Source organism: Ochlerotatus camptorhynchus, unplaced genomic scaffold, assembly GCF_037179485.1.
Source record: "Ochlerotatus camptorhynchus isolate MF236.1 unplaced genomic scaffold, CSIRO-AGI_Acam_v1.1 ptg000124l, whole genome shotgun sequence".
Taxonomy (NCBI): domain Eukaryota; kingdom Metazoa; phylum Arthropoda; class Insecta; order Diptera; family Culicidae; genus Ochlerotatus; species Ochlerotatus camptorhynchus.
Window position 1 is genome coordinate 1,995,250 of NW_027040614.1, and position 24,127 is coordinate 2,019,376.

Here is a 24,127-nt window from a genome sequence, read left to right on the forward strand (position 1 = left end):
GAGGCTACAGCCCCCTTGGATTAATGCAGTCCCAGCTGATTTCCCTTTCACAGATTTCAGAATATAGTACCTAGCCCTGTAAACATGTTGGTACCCTTATTTATGCAATCAGATTTCCCTTCCAGGGGCGGAGCTTGGCAAGCTTTTTTTTTGTCGTCGAATATGTAAAAAAGGAGGCACTCCAACTGTACCATACATGATTTGACCGCACTGCACTCTGTTAACAATTAACTAAGTGTATGCGAAATTTCCGATCGATGTCACCATTAAGGACAGCAGTGACGCCTGAAGGGATGCAACACGGCAGCTTTATTAAATTTCTTGAAAAATGCACATCCCTACAACGAACGTGCAAAGATTTCTCACGTAATTACCGCAAATCCTTGCACAACGATAATGATAAACACCCATCGTAAACGTACCTGCAAGAAAGAAAAGAGAACAACGATGAATTACGATTAGCTTTCAATAATCTAGAAGAAATTTCAGATAGCAACAAAGTTGCACAAAACCCCGTAAACCAGTAAATTCTACAACGCTCAAATGATTATAACCATGTGAGTTGCACTAGGTATGTTGATAAAAGAACAATGTATCAGACCGCGGGTCTGAAATGTCACGATAAATCTAATATTTTTCCTTCCCTAATGACGGTGAGCTCCAACCCTCCTGATTAACTTTTAATACCGTCCCTGTTCGGATGATCTGTCAATGTCAAATTGTTGAGTCCAATTTGTCTGCGTCTAACTTGACCAGTTTCAACGGGAAATACACATTGGTGTCAACTAGGTGTCTTATCGGTGAGCTGCTTGAATCATAAATATTTCAATAATACCGTCTGATTGATAACCGATTCGGTAATTGAATAGTGTCATGCTCCCGATGCCGTCTGAATCGCGTTGGTAGACCATCCCTGTGGTCGACGGGCCACACCAGCAGCTGATCTGGGTCTACACTGCAGCGATAACGCAGATTCTTCAACCGCTTTCGTGAATCGAGTCACGCGGCACAGTGTGTGGTGGGGATATGTCCACCGCTAAAATGATTTATGGACGTGTTTTCGCAGGAAAGCCATTCCGGGAGATATCTTTGTCGGATATATGTAGTGCCTGGTCAAGCACGGTGGCTTGCAATAGATGACATTCTGTGCTGTAATGTAACACGATTGAGTTGAATTGAATTGAATTAACACGTGGCATTTGGATTGGAAAGTGCATTTGGTCACATTCAAGGGCGCGCGTGAATTGATTGATTGGTTGAGCTTGACATCTTGATTGTGATTCAGATTCATTTCCGGAAAGGTAATTTGCACCTCCAAATCGAACAGTTCGTGTTGTTTTAGAAAATTTTCTCGGGCTTTATGAGAATTTACATGACCTAAAACAACCTAAAACGTTTCAGAAAAACTTTCCTCAGATCCATCGTCCCTACTTGTTCCAGGCAGAAGAACAGTAGAATTATGACGGTCAGTAATCAGTGTTATCAATACCTGAACGGTTTTTGTGTGTAAACAACATCCATACATCAGGTGCAGTCCATAACAAAGTAGGCATCGTAAATAATTGCCGCCGCTACTGAGCCCACCGCTGACCACTAATCAAAGTCAAAACATTGCACGGGGAGCACGTTCCTTCAATAACAATTCGAAATGCCAACGCGCCGCCGCTGGTCTAGCACTGCTCTCTAGCGGCGACGCGGTAAAGAGAGTTGGTGTGTACCGGCACTGACAGCGAATTTATTGTTATTGCTCGTGTTCTATAGTTTATGCACTCGGTTTCACCCGCCATGCGTCACAGACTAGTCGCCGGGTTGGAAAAGTTTCTCTTTCGTTCCAGGAATTCAATCGATAATTGTGTTCTGCTGATATAGGAGATCCAAGTAACGAGTGGAAACGGAATGTGAGAATGTACAGTATGACTTAACATTGGTTGGCAGTGTCGAGCTTTTTCCATACACAAATTTTGCCCAGGAAGGTCCTCTAGATTATCCAGAAAGACGCGTTGGATGCACCTCAAAGCCTCTCTGGACTTGCTCTGATATTGATCTATGCTCGAACAGGATACACATTGGGTCTTGAATGGATACTTTTCCAAGAACTGTTTGGAGGTTCGATAAGGGAGGTTTGCTCATTCAGATTTTGGTGTTTCTAGCCATTTTTTACGATTGTTGATCTACCTATTCGGCTCATTACTGCTTTAGGATTTGTCGTCGACGTTCGAAGCCACCTACTTCTACCTTGTTCAAGGAAACCAGTTCAATGTCAAGAAAAACATACCCAATTCGAATCGCGAATCCAACTTGTTAGTGTTTTCCGTGGACTGGTCGTCAAATCGCTGGGTCTCGTTGAAGAGTACGTAGGAGAGGCGTCACCTGGCAATGCAGGATCTCCCTCATTAATAAGAGGGAGATGCTCTCTATATATAAATGTCCAAGATGGAGCATTTATGCCAGGATCTTCAAACCATCAGAGTCCCGACATTTACCGTCATCTATTGAGCCTCTCCGTCATATCAATCGAACAGGCTTGCATTATCAGGTGGTGCCTCTCTTGTGTACTCTCCAACGAATCTCAGCGATTTGCCAATCAGTCCAAATACTCACCCTTAAGTCAATTACTAACAATTCCGATATCACCCAGCTTCCCAAACTATTCGCCAAATTTCCGCATACCGAGTAGCAAAACACAACTTCCTTTAAAAGTACAGTCGTTCAATCCATTTCCCATCAAGTCCGTCATATTCGTCAGCTTCTTGTGATTCACCAATCTGCAATTAGCAGATAACTTTGACAAATTTCATATAATTTATGGAAAACTCAGATCAGCTCAACGAACTTTTCAAATAGCTTCAGTAAGGTTTTCTAAATTACACTAAACGTCTTAAAACTGTTCTGCGAACTTCAGCTAAGCTCTGCTACCTTAGAAAATTTCTATGCGTTCTGATGAAGTCTGCCCTACTTCAAAGTGGTTTTACAAACTTTCGTGTACCCTTACCAATTTCCTGTACACTTCAGAGAGGCTATGCTTGCTGCAGAGCGATATTCTGCGTGATGTCAGATGTGAGGTGGCTCGCTGTCCTGGTGATGTAACATGTCGGAGAAATTCTCAGAAATGTTTGACGTTCGAAGAATTTCTCTGAAGTTCACAAAACAACTCTGAAGTGCACTGAACGTCTTTAGAGTTTAGAATTCTTCCATGAAGATCGCAGAACTACTCCAAAGTAGCTATAAATATTTCCTATCTTCTTCTCTTTGTTTGCATTTCAAGCTTATTGCTTATCGCATATCAACTTATTGCGTGCTCTAAACTTAGTGTTCTAGATTCCTAGACCGGCCGGGAATCGAACCCAGCCACCTCCAGCTTTATAGCTGCACCTTTACCGACTGAGCTAAGGGAGGCTCCAGAGTTGCTATGCAATTTATGAATGATCTGCTAACTTCAAAGGAAGTACTCTGAACTTTAAGCGAAATTCTCTGAACTTAAAGAGAAGTACACACAATATCCAACGAAAAGTTCACAGAACTTCCTACGAAAAATTTGCATAATTTCCTAAGAAATATTCCGACGAAAAGTCTACAGAACTTTCCTGAAGTTCAGTCTAAGTTTCAAGAAAGTTCCTAAGGTTCACAGAACTTCCCTGAAGCTCACAGAACTTCATCAATGTTACCTGAAGTTCGACGAAAAGATCATAGAACTTTCAACAAGAAGTTAAGAGAACTTCGACGAGAGGTTCAGAAAATTTCTGACGGGAAGTTCAAAGATCTTTCGTCGAGCAGTTCAGAGAACATATGATGAGAAGCTCAGGGAAATTCCGACGAGAAGCTCAGGGAACTTCCGACGAGAAGCTCAGGGAACTTCTGACGAAAAGTTCAGATACTTTCTGAAGAGAAGTTTCGAGAAGTTCACAGAACTTCATTTAAGTTCCCTGAAGTTCCGATGAGAAGTTCAGAGAACTTCCGACGAATGGTTCAGAGAAATTCTGACTTAAACGTTCCCACAACGTCATTAAATTTTCTTAAAATTACAGATATTTATTTAATTTCCACGACGAGAAGTTTTGAGAACTTCCAACAAGAAGTTCCGAGAACTTCCTTGAAGTTCCAACGAAAATTTAAGAGAAATTTAGTGATCTTCCGATGAGCAGTTCAGAGAATTTCTGAAGAGAAGATCGGAGATCTTCCAACGAGAAGTTCCGGAGTGATTTGAGATTTGGGTGTAATTGCTTTTGTAAACAAACACGTCAATCACCGTTTTTTCGTTTTTTAATACCTAAATCTCGTAAACAAGCTATGCCAGATGAAAGAGGAATAGTTCCTTCACCTCATAGTGCTATTAGTTTTCGAAATTGAGCTTTCATTTGCGAGAAATCGGCAATTAACGTGTTTGTTTACAAATGCAATTACGCCCAAATCTCAAATCACTCCGGAGTTCAGAGAACTTCCGACGAGAGTTTCATAGAGCTCCCAACAAGATGTTCACAGAACTTCCTTGAATTTCCTACGAAAATTTCAGAGAACTTCCGATAAGAAATTCACAGAACTATTGAAGAGAATTTCAAAGAGTTTCTATGAAGTCCACAGAACTTCATTTAAGTTCCCTGAAGTTCCGACGAGAAGTTCGCAGAACTTCCGATGAGAACTGACAAAATTTCAGACGAGAAGCTCAGAGAACTTCCAACGTAAATTCAGAGAACTTCCATCGAAAAATTCTGAGAACTACTGACGATAAATTCCGAGAACTTCCTACAAGAAATTCACAGTACTTCCGGCGATAAGTTCAGAGATCTTCCAACGAGAAGTTCAAGGATTTTCGATAAGAAGCTCAGAGAACTTCCGACGAGAGTCCCAACAAGATGTTCACAGAAGTGACTTAAATTTCCTACGAAAAGTTTAGATGACTTCCGATAAGAAGTTCACAGAGCTTTTGAAGAGAATTTCAAAGAACTTCCCTAAAGTCCACAGAACTTCTTCAATGTTCGCTGCAGTTCGATGATAGTACTTTCAACAAGAAGTTAAGAGAACTTCCGACGAGAGTTTCAGAGAATTTCCGACGAGAAGTTGATTGCTTGATTTATCTTTATTAGGGAGGCTTTCAGCCTGGGGCTGGTTCGCCTCCACGTGATGAGAAGTTCAGAGATCTTTCGACGAGCAGTTCAGAGAACTTATGATGAGAAGTTCAGAGATCTTCTGACGAGAAGCTCAGGGAACTTCCGACGAGAAGCTCAGAGAACTTCTGACGAAAAGTTCAGATATTTTCTGAAGAGAAGCTTCGAGAAGTTCACAGAACTTAACTAAAGTTCCCTGAAGTTCCGATGAGAAGTTCAGAGAACTTCCGACGAAAGGTTCAGAGAAATTCTGACTTATGTTCGCAGAACTTTTGACATTAAATTTTGCACCTTGCACCATTACCTTAATTAAGAATATTTCCGTCGAGAAGTTTAGAGAATTGAAGAGAAGTTCGAAGAACTTCCGACGAAAAGTTCACAGAACTTCCGACTAAAAAACCACATAACGTCATTAAATTTCCCTAAAGTTACATATATTTATTTAATTTTCAGGACGAGAAGTTTTGAGAACTTCCAACAAGAAGTTCACAAAACTTCCTTGAAGTTCCGACGAAAGGTTTAGAGAAATTTAGTGATCTTCCGACGAGCAGTTCGGAGAACATCTGAAGAGAAGTTCGGAGATCTTCCAACGAGAAGTTCAGAGAACTTCCGACGAGAGACTCATAGAGCTCCCAACAAGATGTTCACAGAACTTCCTTGAACTTCCTTCGAAAAGTTTAGAGAACTTCCGATAAGAAGTTCACAGAACTTTTGAAGAGAATTTCAAAGAGCTTCTCTGAAGTCCACAGAACTTCATTTAAGTTCCCTGAAGTTCCGACGAGAAGCTGAGAGAACTTTCGATGAGAACTGACAAAATTTCGGACGAGAGGCTCAGAGAACTTCCAACGTAAATTCAGAGAACTTCCATCGAAAAATTCTGAGAACTACTGACGTGAAATTCCGAGAACTTCCTACTAGAAATTCACAGTACTACCGACGAGAAGTTCAGAGATCTTCCAACGCGAAGTTCAGTGAATTTTCGACGAGAAACTCTGAGAACTTCTGACGAGAGGTTCATAGAACTCGCAACAAGAAGTTCACAGAATTGACTTAAATTTCCTACGAAAAGTTTAGTGAACTTCCGATAAGAAGTTCACAGAGCTTTTGAAGAGAATTTCAAAGAACTTCCCTTAAGTCCATCAATGTTCCCTGAAGTTTGACGAAAAGTTCATAGAACTTTCAACAAGAAGTTAAGAGAACTTCTGATGAGAGGTTCAGAGAACTTCCGACGAGATGTTCAGATATCTTTCGACGAGCAGTTCAGAGAACTTATGATGAGAAGTTCAGAGATCTTCCCACGAGAAGTTCAGGGAATTTTCGATGAGAAGCTCAGAGAACTTCCGACGAGAGGTCCATAGAGCCCCCAACAAGATGTTCACAAAACTTACTTAAATTTGCTACGAAAAGTTTAGAGAACTACCGATAAGAAGTTCACAGAACTTTTGAAAAGAATTTCAAAGAACTTCCCTGAAATCCACAGAACTTCATCAATGTTCTCTGAAGTTCGACGAAAAGTTCATAGAACTTTCAACAAGAAGTTAAGAGAACTTCAGACGAGAGTTTCAGAGAATTTCTGACGAGAAGTTCAGAGATCTTTCGACGAGCAGTTCAGAGAACTTATGATGAGAAGTTCAGAGACCTTCCGACGAGAAGCTCAGGGAACTTCCGACGAGAAGCTCAGAGAACTTCCGACGAGAGGTTCATAGAACTCGCAATAAGAAGTTCACAGAACTGACTTAAATTTCCTACGAAAACTTTAGAGAACTTCCGATAAGAAGTTCACAGAACTTCCCTGAAGTCCACAGAACTTCATTTCAGTTCCCTGAAGTTTAGATACTTTCGGAAGAGAAGCTTCGAGAAGTTCACAGAACTTCATTAAAGTTCCCTGAAGTTCCGATGAGAAGTTCAGAGAACTTTCGACGAAAGGTTCAGAGAAATTCTGACTTATGTTCACAGAACTTTTGACATAAAATTTCGCATAACTTCCCAAGAATATTTCCGTCGAGAAGTTTAGAGAATTGAAGACAAGTTCGAAAAACTTCCGACGAAAATTTCACAGAACTTCCGACTAAAAAACCAAACATTCACACAACGTCATTAAATTTCCCTAAAGTTACAGATATTTATTTAATTTCCACGACGAGAAGTTTTGAGAACTTCCGACAAAAAGTTCACAGAACTTCCTTGAAGTTGCGACGAAAAGTTTAGAGAAATTTAGTGATCTTCCGACGAGCAGTTCGGAGAACTTCTGAAGAGAAGTTCGGAGATCATCCAATTAGAAGTTCGGAGATCTTCCGACGAGAGTTTTATAGAGCTTCCAACAAGATGTTCATAGAACTTCCTTGAATTTCCTTCGAAAAGTTTAAAGAACTTCCGATAAGAAATTCACGGAACGTTTGAGTGAAGTTCAGAGCACTTCCGACGAGAGTTTCATAGAGCTTCCAACAAGATGTTCGCAGAACTTCCTTGAAATTTCTTCGAAAAGTTTAAAGAACTTCCGATAAGAAGTTCACAGAACTTTTGAAGAGAATTTCAAAGAGCTTCTCTGAAGTCCACAGAACTTCATTTAAGTTCCCTGAAGTTCCGACGAGAAGTTCAGAGAACTTCCGATGATAACTGACAAAATTTCAGACGTAGCTCGTAAATTCAGAGAACTTCCATCGAAAAATTCAGAAAACTACTGACGATAAATTCCAAGATCTTCCAACTAGAAATTCACAGTACTTCCGACGAGAAGTTCAGAGATCTTCCACCGCGAAGTTCAGTGAATTTTCGACGAGAAGCTCAGCTGCCCTGGACCAATTTCAATCATTTTACCACCAATCGATCAGAAATATTTCTACGCAACTGTTGATTTTCAACAAGAAACTATTGAAAAAGTTGTAAATGTCAAGCATTCTCCAAAAGCGTCGGAAAAACTAACAAATCCACCAATTACGTAAATGCATATGCTACTTCCCAAACACTTTTGTTGTTCTGGATGATAGAATAGCATAGCAGAAATAGTACGAAATAGGTTAGTGAAGCCATGGTCATCAAAAGAGGAAATCGATGAACTTTCACCCCTCTGCTTCTAAGCCCCTTAATTCAATCGTCGTCATAGCAATGACAACTAGCATCGCACCGCTTTTGGTTCTTGCGTTACACTTGCTGATTGCAATTCTGCTGTTCGACATTTTCGAAAGACCACCAAAAACATGAAATTACACTATTTTCTAGGGATGCCCAAAAGTCCCATTATTCGATTAACGATTAATCGTAATGATTTTTCCAGCTGTTCGATTAAATATTTATCGAATTTTCAATTATTCGAGTGCGCAACCGACATCCCTTCTTATTTTTACTCGTTTGATTTAGCGTAGTAAAGAAAATAAATAAACGTATTAATTTATCTGAACAGGCATAGAGAAGAACCATGACGTGAAAGAGGATCATCAATTCGCCGAAAAAAAGTGTTAAGCGTCTTTCTGCTAAAGGTTTAGATTTACCGACCTCTTGAGGGAAGGAGTTTAACGAGAAAAGCTAAAAAGGGGAGGAGCTTTAGCTGGGTGGACACTGATATTCTACCGGCTGTTTCTATACAACGCATAATTTAGTGTAGAAATTCACAGCAGATGAGGTGCATGATAAAATATCCAAAATGGGTGGAGCATGATTTTCTAGTTTTCGAAAAATGATTATTGATAAATGACCGTAAAAAGAGGAGGAACTTTGACTGATATGCCCTTAATTGTTGCTTTCGTCCAAACAGTAGCTGACCGAAGCTCCTCCCATTTGTCGGTATCGTTAGCATCAAGTGTTTCGTTCGATGTCCAGTGCCGTATTATTTATTGATTCGCATCACAGGCTCTCCCTGTAGTATATTTGCATCTCTCAGATGCAAATATTTATTATATAAGACCACGTAGTCCTACGTCAGCATTGCGTACAACCCCATAGGGTTGTCCCTTGTAGTTTTTTTTTAGCGTTTTGGGTTGGAAATTGAGTTTACCATTTTTGTGGATCGACTTCGATACCATTAGCGTATAGAGGCAAGCTTACATCTCGATTATACAGCGTTCAAAAATTTGTGATGCCACCCAATCAACGCATGATCCGGGTAGGTCACCGCTGCTCTATTTCCTCTGGCACTATCACTAATCGAACGAGCGCCATGTTGTGAGTCAGCTATTTAATTCGTGGATTTCCCCCCGGCATTTGTGCACTTGACGATCTACGAGGCAGCAGCAAATTTCTGTACTGCACTGCAGCTGATTTGGTAAACACGCTCGCCGACGTCGTCGTCGTCGTCGTCGCCCGCTGTAGCCGGTGATTATCATCTCAACAAGTGCCGGCCGGGTCGGGTCGTCTATCGTACTGACCTGACGCAAATTCACACGCCGCCTGCCGCTCGCATCGAAATCTTATACAAGCGTTTTTTGGGACGTTAGTTGTTTGTAAACAATCGATCCTTACGAAGTAGGTTTAGAAATTAAAAACAGGAGAGCGGGGCAATATTTACTACATGTCGATTATTCATTATTCTTGAACATTTGGTGCTCACTTTCAGTAAACATTGCTCAAATTTTCATCAGTGCATGAACTCAAATCCATCGGTGTGCATGTGCACTCGTCCATGGGCGGTGAACTGTGCCCGAGTTTCATCCCGATGGAGTGAGCCAAGAACACAGCACAGCAGGCCTTGCAAAGGGCCACGGTCACCGCCGCTTGCTGTACTGTGTGTGTTTGAGCCAAATGGACACCAAACGTGCGAAGGCTACTGCGCTTTTTTTGCATTTCGTGTGTTTGTTTATGGATGCATATTTATGCAAAATAGACTGCGTTATTTATATGATTTCAGAGTGCTTTTTTTTTCCTTTCTGTTTCCGTGTTGACCCTGTGAATTTTCTAAGAAATACGTACTGCCCCTTGGGTGCACATGCGGCGTCAAAGGTGCCTTGCGGAACTGTGACATTTAGGTGCGGCAGTCGTCAACGCACGGAAAATACCCACTGTTTAATTTTTTTTATCGTGGCAAAAACTCTTTGTTCTTTGTTACACTTTGAATAAAAAATCTAAGCTCTACAATCAGTTTAAAAAGCCAGTCACCAATCAATCACTTACAATCACAAATGTAATTTACATTCACTGAAAAACAATGATCGGTTATGTTCGCGCTCTGGTTATTCATCATGAACAGGAGATACAGATTTAGGTTATTGATAAAAGTTCTAGGTAATATCAAAACATACAAAAGCTTCATACATCATTTTACGGAATTATGTTGATGAAAAAAGTCTGGTCGGACACATAAAACCAGGTGTTTCTCGGGATTGGAGTAAGGAAAATGTAATTTAGTCAAAATGAAGGTATTTTATTGTACTTTTAAAAGATGATGATGGTCCCACCTCTTACCCCTACAAAGGTTTGAGCTGGACGATTTATCTTTAAGATAATTATATATGACATTTTAACCAGGTTGGCAAACAAAATCGAACTGGTTTCAGTTACAGATATAAATTCCCTCTAGAGTTTACAGTTGCTTCACAGCGATATAAATGTGGAAAAGCTCAGGCGTCCACCTCTTAGTTCACCTTTTTGTCCACCTAAAATATTCATAAGTATTACAAGCAATCAAGAGTTAATGAACAACGTTCGGATGAACTCGCAGACTTTCTTTGGAATTCCCGCCACCATCTGCCGCACACTGGACTGGACCAACCTCAGCGGCATTTTTTTTTCAGTTTCCGGACGAATTTATCGGCGAAATCAAACTTGAATTTGCTGGGGACATCACCCCGCCATATAAAACTTTTGTCCGGGAACATGCTGAAAATCCATCTTGACGTAGGTTTCATCGTCCATGAGAAGGCATCCTCTGTACTTCGTCAGAACCCGGTCGTACAACTTCCGGGCGCGTGTTCTGACCACTAGATTGTGCTTCATCGTCCTGTTCGGTTGCTTGCAGGCACGGTATGAACGGTGACCTACACGCTGATGGCTGGCACCGTATTTTTTGGCGACATCCCGCTCAGAGGGTCCTGGGTTTCTCTTGATCGACCTCAACACCTTCCAGTTCAGTTGCCGATCCAAGATGCCAGAACGACGTTTGCTTTGAACCTTCCGGGTTATACTCTTGCAGGGCTGTCATCTGATCACTCAATGCGCGCAATGTACTGATTATCTGAAATGTACAAAGCGAGAATCAAGCAAACACAAAGTTGGCTTGTTTTTCACCCTGCGCAAGTGTAAAGCAGCGGAAAAGAGAACACAGACACACACCGAGAATAACGAAAGCTCAATGTGGCTCCGACGCAAAGAGCACCTCTCAGTGTAGGGTTGCAAATTAGAAACACAGCAAAACTACAAAATTCTTCTTTGTTATGCCCTTCTGCGTCTCCGATGCATGCAGTCGTGGTAAGCAAAGTCTGCAAAGAATTCAAAGAAGACATTCGCTCCCTGCGGCGCACGGAGTGTACCGCTCATTGTGTGGATCGCTTTCTCACAGATTAGTTGGAAAATAGTGTGCGAAGTAAATGGGAGAACCACACACTCTTTGTCGAGTGTTGTGAGATGCATACACAAAGTTGCTTTGCTAACGCCCTGACAGGGTTGGTAGCGATCACTGCTCTCAATAATAGTGATTTAAGTGACCATGTTGAAGAAATAAGTGACCAAATAGTGAGTTATAGTTGTTAAAATAGTGACTTAAAAGTGACCTAAGAGAAGAAAATACAATACAAATACTTCAAGAAATTTCAAATTCTCGTGGAATTTTATTATTATTTCTATGGACCTCATTCCAAGGGAGTTCTGGGAAAAAAATCATTCCAAGGGAGTTCTGGAAAAAAAAAATCTTTCAGAAAAACATCAAACGCTATCTGCTTTTAAGGTAGTTCTAAGGAATTTTAGATTTCATGTTAAGCCTGATTGTTTTGAGTAGAATTTCAAGAAACCCTGAATTGAATTAGAAGTAAACTTTAATGAAAACTCATAGGATTTTTTGAGAAGCTCAACTTCTGTGAACTTCAGAGGAAAATTCCAAGGGCATTTTGGGGAAAATTACATAAAGTTTGTGGTAGAAAACGAATCCGGAGCATAAATCCTTGGAATTAGTTTTAAAATACTAAAAGGAGGATCACAATTAAATCTGTGAATAACTCCAGGACACCTTCAAAGGAATTCGGAAAATAAATTCAGGAGAGTTTGCCAAACAAATTATGAGAAGAAATCGAAGGAATTTGTGAGAAGAAATGCCAATGAATTCTTGGGAGACTTTCAACGTGAGTAGAATGCCAAGGGAAGGAGTGAGATTCAAAAAGAAATCGGAAATGAATTCAATGAATATTCGGAGAATCTTTCCAAATGGTTGATATTGTGGAGAATTTCAAGGTAATTCCGAGGAAAACTAAAAAAAAAATTCGGGGATAGCTTCATCGAAATTTTGAGGAATATTTCAATGGACATCTCCGTTGAATATGTAATCGACTATTCTGAGGTCTTCAGAACTATTTGAAAGTTACCAAAATTGTCCTGAAATTTATGAAACTGCCTTGAAGTTCTTTTTTAGTTTGAGAAACTAGCCTAATGCTTACAATACTTCTCATCAAATTTTCAAATTTACCTGAACTTTATAGGAATTCCTAGTTTCCTCAATTTTTCTAACGATCATGGATCTCCTCTAAAGGTTTGACAATTCGCTGAAGTTCTCTAAACTTCTTTAAAATTTATGTGACTTCTCTAATGTAAAAGGTACGGCTCTGAGGTTCTGTATTCTTTTCTGAAATTCTCAAATATTCTCTAAAGTTTTTGCAGTTCTCATGCAGCTTGTTGAACTGCGCTGAATTTAATTGAACGGTCCTAAAAATGTTTAAGCTTCAGTGAACTTTTTAACGTATCTGAAGTTATCTGAAAATCTGGGAATTGCTTCAAATTTCCCACTAATTTTCTGAAACTAATGGAACTGACCTTCCCCTGAGATTCTGAGATGTTCATACAAAAGTTCGCGGATCTCCTCTTAAGCTCCATAGATTTCTCCATAAGATAGCGAAATGTTTCTGAAGACCACTGTCCTTCTGTAAAGTTCGAAGTTTTTCTAAATTTTTCCACGGAACTCCATGGAAACTTTGTGCTCCCGCAATTTTCATGGAATTAGAACGACACTGATTTAAAACTTCTTCAATAGTCTAGATTGTCTTGGTGTTGTTAAGCCTGCCTAAACAATTTCTGAATTGCTTTAAAGTTCTCTAGTCTGCCCTGAATTTATCAGTAGTTTTTAAGAACCTTACTAAACTTTACTGAAATAAATTGATATGCCTTGAAGTTTCGACAACTTTCCTTAAGTATTATAACCATTATAAACGCTCACTAATTTTCCCTGATCTTATCTTTACTTACCTGAAGTTCTCTAAATTTGATTATTAATCCGGAAAATTTTCTGATATATATATATTCATAATTCCCTGTCGCTTTCTGACGTTTTCGCATCAATCGTAGAATTCTTGGAATACCCCATAATTCCACGGAACTCCATGTAAGTCGCTGCAATTTTTTTAAGTTAATGGGATTATTGTGAAGCTATCTGATCGTCCTTGAAGTACTCGGAACTTCGCTGAATATCATGAAACTATCTAAAAATATCGAAATAAATAAGAAATTTTCTGGAATTTCTAGAAGATATTGCTGCTTGCTAAAAGTTCTCACATTTTTCTTTAATTAATGGAACATTGTTGGTATTCTCTTATCAACTTAGCTTTTTTTCCTTTATTAGAGAGATTTTTAGCCTAAGGCTAGTTCATCTTTTTTAAAAATTACAAAAAAGAATTGGGACCTCAAAAGAAGGATCCCAATCTTGGCAAGTGGGTATTTAGCTTAATTATATAAAATATTGTAAAAACACTACCAAAAGGACCGACGAATTCAAAAGCACAAACAGAAAACACTCAAATGTTGTAAAAAAGATTCGCCTCCTTCAGGAAGGCGATGAGGGCGTCTGCTGCCGGGGACTCGTCGCCAAGCAGACTTCGTATGCTGGTTCCCTCCAGACCGAAGGCAACCCGAAGGTCCTCGAGCTCCACACAGTTGATGAGGATGTGTTCTACGGAGGCTGGCACTCCGCAGGTTTCGCAGGTTCTCCGGAACGGTGTTCCTCCGAAATTATGGGAGGCCCTGCTATGCCCGGTGCGCAGCCTGGACACCACTTGCTGCTCCTTGAGGCTCGGTCGATCCTTCCAGGGATCGGTGGTCGCCTTGATTTTTCGTAGTTGGTGAGTTCGATTGTTCCTCCACTCGTTGTCCCACGCTCTCCGAACCGTCCGCTTGATCCATTTCTTGATGTCCTGGAACGGAACATTGTCAGAGAACCTGGGTCCGATGGGGCCTGAGCCGGCGAGGTGGTCGGCGATCACGTTCCCCTGGATGCCACAGTGCCCACATGTATACGGTGTTGGGCGGCGCATGCGTTACCGTCCCTTGTATCCACGGATGCTTTGGTGCTTCATCGGTTAGGGCCATTATTGCGCTTTGTGAGTCGGTAACGATGAGGATCGGCCGATTGGCCGGAAGGGTGGCTGCGTGAAAGACAGCCGCTGCCTCAGCGGAAAACACCGAGCACTGGGCCGGAAGTGAATTGCTGACGACCAAACTATCTCCTGAAACCCCCATTCCCACTCCGCTGCTGGAGAGCGAGCCATCGGTGTACCTGATTTCGTGATCTTGATAGTGCGCCCCGAGAGTTTCGACGACTGTCCGGCGCAAAGCCAGTGAGTTGTCTCCTGCCCTGAAGCGGTCCTTGATTCGGCTGTCGATTCTGATCTGATGTGATTGCCAACTTTTGTCTCCGTGCCAGTGGACCCTGGCCACTGGAGGGAGATCTACGTCGGCGACCGTGCGGAGGAGTCGGTTCGCCTCGTCGAGGAGAAAGATCCTGCTGTTTCCCGACGTTTTAGCGAGGAAGGCAGCGGCTTTGGTAGCGGTAGCTGCGGTGTAGACGAGCCGAAAAGGCAGAATACCGGCTTCAACGCACGCGGCGTCGGCCGGGGTGGAGGGCAGGAGACCGGAGACTGTTCTTACGAATCCGTTGTAGACCGGTTCCAAGATTTGGACGACTTTCTCGGCGGCAAGGCACGTTAGTTCTACGCCGTACAATAGGCGACTGTCGATGATGGCTCGGGCTACTCGGAAGCGGATTTCACGGTTGTTGGATCGGTGGGGGCGGGAGATGGTCTTCATCAGGTTGGATCGACTACGACAGTCCTTCTTCACCTGTTGGAAGTGCGGCTCGAGGGATAGGTTCCGATCGAGGAGCACTCCCAGGACCCTTATTGTGTTTTTGGTCGGTATCGCTTGCTGTTTGATCATGATGGGCTGTCCGTTGTTCCGATGCCGGGTGGTGCATATATGGCAGCGCACGCTCTTGCTGGCGGAAAGCTGGAACCCAACGGAGTCAGCCCATCTGACCACCGAGGAGACTGCCGCTTGCGCTCTTAATTTCGTCCTCTGCAGGATGGGGCCCACCGTTACAATGAGGACGTCATCCGCGTAGACGAAAATATATATGTTCTTGGGTAGCTTGTCGAAGACCCCGTTCATGGCCACCAGGAAGAGGGTGACCGCGATCACCGAACCCTGTGGTACTCCGGTTTCTTCGCTGAACCTTCTGGATTGGACGTTTCCGACCGACACCCGAAAAGATCGGTCGGTCAGAAAGTTTCGGACGAAGTGTAGGATGCGTCCTTTTAGTCCCCATTCGGCTAACTTCTTCATTACTGCTGGTGTCCACGTTCTGTTGAATGCTTTGGAGATGTCCAGCGAGACGATCTCCGTATGATAGCCTTGGTCCTGTGCCTCCTTCAGCACTTCTCCAAGAGTGGCGAAGTAGGTGGAGGTACCGTACCCTTGCCTGAAGGCGTGCTGTCGATGGTCAAGCAGTCCCTTAGACTCCAGGTATTGCTTGAGCCTTCTGTTGACCATCCGCTCCAAGACTTTGGCCATGCAGCAGGTCAGCACGATGGGGCGGAATCCTGTGACGTCCTTGGTCCCTATATTTGTTTTGGGGATCGGGATCACGAGACAATTTCTCTCCATTTGTCCGGGTATTCTTCGTTGGTCCATAGCTGGTTGTAGAGTTCGAGCAATTGTGTTTGCCCTTCGAGCGGTAGATGCTTCAGCAGTAGGTATCCGATTTCATCCGGTCCGGCCGAGTTTCCGTTGCTCCGGCTAAGAGCGAACGAGAATTCTTCCCATGAGAATGGTTGGTTGATCGGTAGGTCGTCGTTGTCTGTGGGAATTCCGAAAGTGGGCACCGAGGACAGCGAAGGACCGACTCGTCGTTGGAAACTTTCGCTGTACTCCGCGATTCCTGATAGTTTGGCGAAGTATTTTCCCAGTTCATCTGCTGCGGCGTTTGGTTCGGTGATGGTAACGGTGTCGGCTTGCACTTGTAGCGGCGATGATCGCCGCTTGCCGCTGAGGGCATTGATGCGGCTCCACAGTTCTGCTGACGATTGTTCGGCGTTGATGCTTTCCAGGAAATCCGACCAGCTATTTTGCTTCGCCGTCCGGATTTCCTGTCGGCATTTGTTGTGCTGCTGGCGGTAGTTTGCGAGGATTTCCTCTCTCGCAGGGTCGTTCGTAGAGGTTCGTTTGAGTTTACGGAGTGCCTTCCACCTGGCTTTTACAGCACTTTTCGTGTCTTCATTCCACCATCGGAGTGCCCTCCACCCGGGAATACTGCCTGTTCTTGGGATGTTGGCGCTGGCTGCTTTGTGGATGACTCCCGTGATACTTGGGATGTCCGTAGGTTCTTCAGTCTGCGCGAGAGTTCGGTAAGAGAGCTGATAGCCCTCCCAGTCGGCTTCTCCATACCGCCACCGTGGTCTTCTGGTGTTCTCCGGTGCCATTGCGGCGGATAACCGGATCTGTACCGGATAGTAGTCGCTGCCGTGCAGATCCGGGTTGATGCCCCATAGCATTTTGCCCGCTAAGGAGCGGCTAACTTCGGACACGTCGATGGCGGTGGTGTGCCGTCCGTTAAAGAACGTCGGGCCCCCGTCATTTAGGATGACTAAATCTTCCTCCTCAAAAATATCGCAGATGGTGACCCCTCGTGGGTCAGCTCTTGGACAACCTCAGGCCGGGTGATGGCCGTTCAGGTCCCCAATGAACATTTTGGGTTCTGGTAACTGCCGAAGTATTCTGCGAATCTCGGTTCCTAGATTGGGTAGTCTTCCGCAGGGCAGATAGGCGCAGGCGATGTAGATACTAGTTGGGTCTTGGATCCGAATGCCGACAATAGGGAGGTCGGTATCGAGATCAACCATTTGATGGGGGACATTTTTACGGACTCCTATGGCCACAGATCTCCGAAGGTTAGATCCTTGTTTAATGGACCATAAGTAATCGCCGCCAAGTGTCTTATTCATCCGGTCCACCGTGACGTTGTTGACCTCTTGCAGGGCAATCACCAGGGGGACGCACCGCTGCAGAGGAGTTCCAACTCCGCCAAGTGGAGAAAGTAGCCGCTGATATTCCATTGGAGCATAAGATTCACCGGAACCGGTAGGGCGGGGGTAGGAAACCCCCGCTCCGATCCGCTGGTTGAAGGTCGTTCGATTGAGTGGTGATGGCTCATTGCGTAGTAACTGGAATTTGGGGGTGTTCCAGTCGGACTTGCTGCGGCAGAACTTTGTGCCGAATGAGACGGATCCCCACCAGGGGCAGGTGGAGTCGTTCCACCCACCCGGGGCAGGGGCGTCCCAACGGTGGTGAAGAAATCTATCGTTGTATTTGAGCTTGGAACTATGTTTGAGGGTGAGCTACTGGTTTGGGACTTGAATCCCTCTTTGTCCTTCGGGGAATGGGAACAACTGCCCTTATCCGTCCCGATATTATGCTGTGCCTTGAATCCCGCGTTGTCCGAAGGGGAATGGGGGCCGCGGCCGCCCTTGTCCGTCCCTCTTCCAGGTTCGCCGCATATCAACTTAGCTAAATTTTCGCATTTTTTTAAGTTCTTGAAATCTCCATGATATAACACTCTTAAAATACTCTCACGTTTTCCGGATATTCATATAATTATTATCACGTTCAAGAAATTCTCTCGGAGCTTTGCTGAAGTCCGGAAATTCCCTGAGTTTCCTGAATTTTTCTAAATTTACGATTATATATCTTTAAACTGCTCCAAAAGTTTGGACGAAAGTTACGTTAACTGCTCTTAAGTTCTGAAATTCCCCAAAGATCTCTACATCTAGCTTTTCTGAGGTGCTTAGAACTTCTTAAAAATTTGCACAATACCCCTCAATATTTTTCAGATTCGCTTGACACTTGTGAAGTTCTTTGACATTCTAGGAACTTAATATAACTTCCTGGAAATTTTTGGATGCTAAAAGAACAGGTTTGAGGTTCTTACAGCTTCCAGTAAATAAGTTCCCCATATTGTCAGCGTGTTAACTTTCCTTGTGTTCCTGTAGTTTGTTTATGGAGCTTCACTGAAATTCTCAGCATTTCCTACAATTGTTGTGAAGTTAATGGGACTGCAATGAAGATCTCTAATCTTTCATAAAGTTAATTGAAATAAATATGTTTTTTTATTTCTTACTTCTGGCACGAAAATTCTAGGCATTGAATATTTTTAGATCTTAATTATTAAAGATTTTTAGATCTTAATTATTAAAGTGAGAAATTAAGTAAGTGTTAAACTTCAACATTTAATGGATTTGAATGTAAAGCTGATTCTTTGAAACTGATTACCATGTCTTAAAAAAAACGTTTGGGTTAATTGGTGTTATTTTTGATCTACCAAAAAAGCATATTTTTAACGCATTTAAAAAATAGGTTTCTTATTACAAGCCTGTAATGTATCCGTTAATGTTTTGGAAGAACATGGAAAACTCAGGTAATTTTATTTGGAAAATCGTGTAGACACCCTGTAGACAGAGAAAGACTATTAAACGTCACAAAGCATAGGATGATCAATCATGAAATAAATGCACGCTAAAAAAGTTGAAATAGTGACTGATTACAAGAAGAAGTGACTTTAGTTTGACTTGGCCTTAAAAAAGGAGACTTTTTAGTGACTGGATTGAAAAAAGTGACCAAGTCACTAAAAAGTGACACGCTACCAACCCTGTCCTGAGGTGCTTTCCAACCCTGCTCTCTTGTGAGCTTCCACGGAAATTTTCAATTTTTTTGCAATATTTCGAATTGACCACGTCGGGTTTTCTCGTTTTCAATCTAGTATCACTTTTTTTTTTTAAACTGCACGTATCGAGACGAAACATTCTACACTGAGACACGGGTACTTTCAAAACAAATTGTAGCGAGCGAGTTTCCTTTTGTGAAGCGTTTACCGCCTTCCGTTCACAAGTACAGCCCCTTGTCAATTCATCTTTGATCTGATCCAGGGATTCACCAGTGGGCAGACATTTCTGGACAACCTTGAACTGACGTTCAGTGTTGGTGCCATAAGTGAAAAATGTGTGCTGCTTCTCAGTAAGATACTTAAGAAGACGGTTGAATCCATCCAATTTTTCAGTTAATATGACGGCCAATTTCAAGTGAAAACTTGAATTTCACGAAGTTCAAAAGTTCCGTGCGAAGAGCACGGAAATCGGAAGTGGTTATCACAATAGAAGGGACCTTTTCCTGCTAGACATTATGCCGGGAAAATTTAGTGGAGTTTTGTCTGGATGATGGATCATTCTCATCATCCGTGAGCATATAAAATTGATAGCTCAAATAAATTTCATCAGAAGGGAATCAAGAGATTGCGCTTTTCTTTTGCCTTTAGGCGCCTGTCTACAGAAGAAAGTTTCTCAAAATCGACTTCCAAACAGAGTACTCTTAGAATTCGAAGGATCAAAGAGGAATTTCCCAAATCGATATCCAAGCAGGATTGCCTCGGGTAGGATCCAAACAAGGATGGAAGAGGAATAAGAATCGAACAAAGTAGACAATTTGCAGGCAACACTTCCTTCATCGAAAAGCAAATAGATCCGCACGGCAAGAGAGTACGATAAGAGCAGAGCTGTAGATGTCGAACTAACAATCCTTTCCCTCACTGATAGTCGCAAGAAGATGGCCGGCGCCGCCATTGACCTTGATAGTACTGATTCACCGATTGATTTTTTTTTAAATTTCGCTGGATCTGGTCAATTGCGGAGTAGCAACTACGCATTGTACGTTCATCAATACTCATACTCTTCTGAATCTAAAAATAGCCTAATCAGCCACCTTCCGACTCATTAAATATCAGCCAGACGTACATCGTATTGCCATAAACATTTCTAAAATTAACCTTTGATCGAAAACCGACAGGCACACGCGACTTATCAGCTGCAACTTTGTGGTTATCTCGAATGTTCGGTTCCTCCCGTCGTCTAAGTATCAATATTGAGGCGGTTTTTTATCGGTGTAGTAATTTTAACATGCCGTGTTTTTCTTTTCTTTTTTTTTAAATAACTCGCATAGATGTCGATCACGTTATCCTTAAATAGGAATTGGTAGATTAGATCGACTGTAGAGTTTAGACTAACTTTATTTAATGCCGGCTTACCAGATTAGGTTAAATAATAAATTCGCGCGGGATATCCCTAATAAAAAAATAACCATAAACAACCTATGACATGTACCTGTTTCGCGAGCAGGAAGATAAGGGGTTGTCCTGTTCCACTATTTTCATTATGTCACCGGGACGAAATATCCGATCGAGATGGGTTTCTACGGAACTCTAGAAAATCGCACTGCAAGCCAATACTCGGCTTATGGATGATTTTAGCTAACCTCTCACCCCATCACACTTTCGTTTTATTTGGCACGAGTGGTGAAAACAAACACGCAGCTTCACTCCCGATATAATGGCTAGATGGAAAAGGAGCAACGCATGTGTCGCCTCGGCAACAGGTGACGATGACGATAATCTGATCCAGGGCCGTCCGCCGAGCGGTGGTGTATCTACACGTGTATGTACGTCACGATGGCAACACACCAACCATTTTCGTCGCAGCCTTCTTTGATGACACTCTCACACGAATCGATCTATTCGTGGCAGCAGAGAGCTTGAGCGTCGCTGAAAGTGAAAGTAATTCCACACCAAAGTGTGGCACTCATATTCTATGAATCGGCTCCTTTTTCCTCAGACTCGATTCATTGGAAATTCGGTATTTTGGAGTGGGAATTCTAACCTCTATATTAAGAGCAGCTCCACCTGTTGCATTCCAGCTGGTGCAAAAGTCCAACGCTAACTGCGGTAGCTAAAAGGTGCAAATTAATTGCCGGTAATTGCACTCTGAGTGAACTACACGCTTCAATGAGGGACGCGACTACGACGATAAAGTAAACGAGGTGCTGCTAGGGTCGACATTCAATTAGATAGATTTCCAGCTTATCTAGACCACCGGGTAGTCGAGGCTTCACTCACACCACCATGCGTCACCAGAGAGTTCGATAAATAAATTGATGCAGTGCCTAAGCACGTGAGAAACATTGTGTACTGTGGGTTGTACCTTTACCGCCTACACTGTACAAAAACATCATCCTCTGTTCGTATCAATCCCCCGACCATATCGAAACATCGCAATCGCTTTTGTGAGTGTTAGCTGTAACCAAATCAATGCGATGTAAACAGGGTGACCAGTGAAATTTCATTTTTAAATTCCCGGTTTTTCCCCGAATTTCCCGCTACAAATCTAAATAATTTCCGATTTTGAATATTCAGTTAAGATCCTGGAACAAAATACGCGTATCTGCCAAGAAAAAGCAAATAAGGTAATGAAATTAAATGGAAATTACTCATCCAGAAACTCCTATATTTAAACCTAAGAAGTTACAATGTGATGTGCTTTATTATACCGTAGTGCAAATTATGGTTAGTTTAAAATGAGCAGCAGAGTAAGCTTTCGAAAATATCAAGAATTACATACTCATGGCACGCACAACTGAACTTGATACTAATACAATTTTTACAGAACATATGACCGACTACCTACGAAGGGTGTGAATAGGCCTAGGGTTATAAATACATATTATAATATAATAATGAATAACTACTGCTCACAACTAGGCTCACTATTCATTACTAAGTAATAATAGGAATATTTAATCAATGTCACCAAGCTCTCAATTTGAGTTCATAATGTCACAACTGAATAAAAATCAACCCGTAGACGATCCTTTCTCTTTACCAGTGTTCGGTAAATCATTCTCAAATCTCATTCGTTGAGCGTCCTTGCGAGAATAAACTCACGTGCGAATGCGGCAAACAAAATTCACGCTTGAGATTCTCATGCATATTCACGTAATCACACTCACAACGTCGAAAAATCATTCCAACTTTAAACTCATAAAAAAACCACTCAAACGTCAATTGATACCATAGTTATGCATGTTTAGTAAGTTTTCCCCTGATGAACCCCTGATGCACAAACAATAGTAATAACAATAAATAACGCCAAAATATAAATTAATTGATTTTTTAGCCTGAAAACTCATCGGTGATTTTTGCGACAATCACGGAACCAAATGTTGTTCATTTAAATCAAAAATATTAATGTTCATTATATAAACATATGAGTAATTCAAAGTAAATTTGAAACATGTTTGAAACAAAAATATTTATTTTTGGATTAAATTCAAAAGCATGTGATCGCGCACCGAACTTTGTTTCCCTACGTTGTGATATATTTAATAGATAAAAACAGACCGACTGTTGGGCCATCCTGCCATGGCGGAGGCATACGAGCTATTGGCTTTTTATTTGTTATCGTCTATCATTCAATACAATATTAAACAGTACAGAACAAGACTATAGACACTGTATATACAAGTAATGACATCTGTGTGTGGATGGATACATCTTTAGTGTGTAGGGTAGTTGCACATATGTTCGACGTGTGCCCAAACAGCATGTTTATTTCACCAATATAGAATTTGGGTAAACAATTTTTAGCGTGTCCTGCCTTGTTTACATTCGGCAGAAATTGACTCAAGCTATTCCTCGGAAAACGTGAAACCGAGTAAATGGACGTGAAACCGAATAAAAGGATCCGAAAACCCATCTAGGTAAGTGTCCAAATGATGTTCCATTTCCGATCCCCATAACACCCTTTCCCAAGAAAGAAAAACGACAATTCGAAATGGATGCTGAATCTATTCCGGATCCTCTCCCTTCTCCCGACAACAAACGTAGAAAGAGGACCAATGTCAGAAACAACAGATTCCACTGAATTGGAACCCCCGGACACTCACCCCGACAGGCCTTTTGGAACCCGGACTAGAACACCACCATCCACGCCATCCACAGTCCACCCTTTATCGACCCCGAAAATAGTGGTAATTTACATGTCCTGTCTGCAGACTTTTCTTCTATTTATATGCTCTCCATTTTCTGTTTCTTTTTCGCACTTTCAAATACTAAAATTGTTTGTTTGTTTTAAAAATGAAAAACATATTTAAAATTAACAAATTTATGCTTGTTCACTTTGACAACAAAATGTTTTCACGTTTATTTTAAGCTCGAATATTTTTAAAATAAACGTAACATTATTTTTACTTTCAACATAGATTGTATTGACTTCAAAAATGGAATACGTTTGCAATAAGCCTTTTTTATTTTTGTGGCCAGAACAAACTTTAAACGTTTAAATTTACCTCAAATATGTTTGTTTCGACGATAGATTTTTCTGCTTATGATTTGAGCAGAACAATTTTCTCCTGCAAACTCTCGGCTTCTTTTTGAGCATCTTTCAATAACTTTCTTCGCTTATTCTCTAAATGTTTCGCTTTTGCTTCTCTCTGGCGTTTCAACAATTCTAGATAGAGCTGGAATTAGGGCGTAACAGCTTTTGTAAACAATGACTTCTTTCGATGATTTCTAGGATAGGCTTTGTCGAAATCGAGAGCTTCTTTCATACGACGATCCTTGTCTACATGGAAAGCCAATACGAATTTCAAACTCGCTGAATAAGTTCATTCAAATTTTGTAGGTTTTTCCAACCCGCCTGCATGAGTAACACCATCATAGATCTGACGTCGCGCAACGGCTGACTCTTCCC

At 41.9% G+C, this 24,127-nt stretch overlaps 2 protein-coding genes across 6 annotated transcripts in view; both read right to left on the minus strand.

The window, feature by feature from the left end:
- Stat92E (Signal transducer and transcription activator Stat92E) overlaps window positions 1-24,127 on the minus strand; it is a 224,920-nt gene that overhangs the window by 99,055 nt on the left and 101,738 nt on the right. The gene's annotated exons all lie outside the window — the stretch shown is intronic.
- LOC135699961 (uncharacterized) lies at window positions 14,024-16,073 on the minus strand. The gene is made up of 3 exons (XM_065220286.1): window positions 15,011-16,073; window positions 14,547-14,953; window positions 14,024-14,419 (listed from the first exon to the last, which is right to left on the minus strand). Exons 1-3 carry the CDS (start codon window positions 16,071-16,073, stop codon window positions 14,024-14,026), a joined length of 1,866 nt encoding a protein of 621 aa, XP_065076358.1.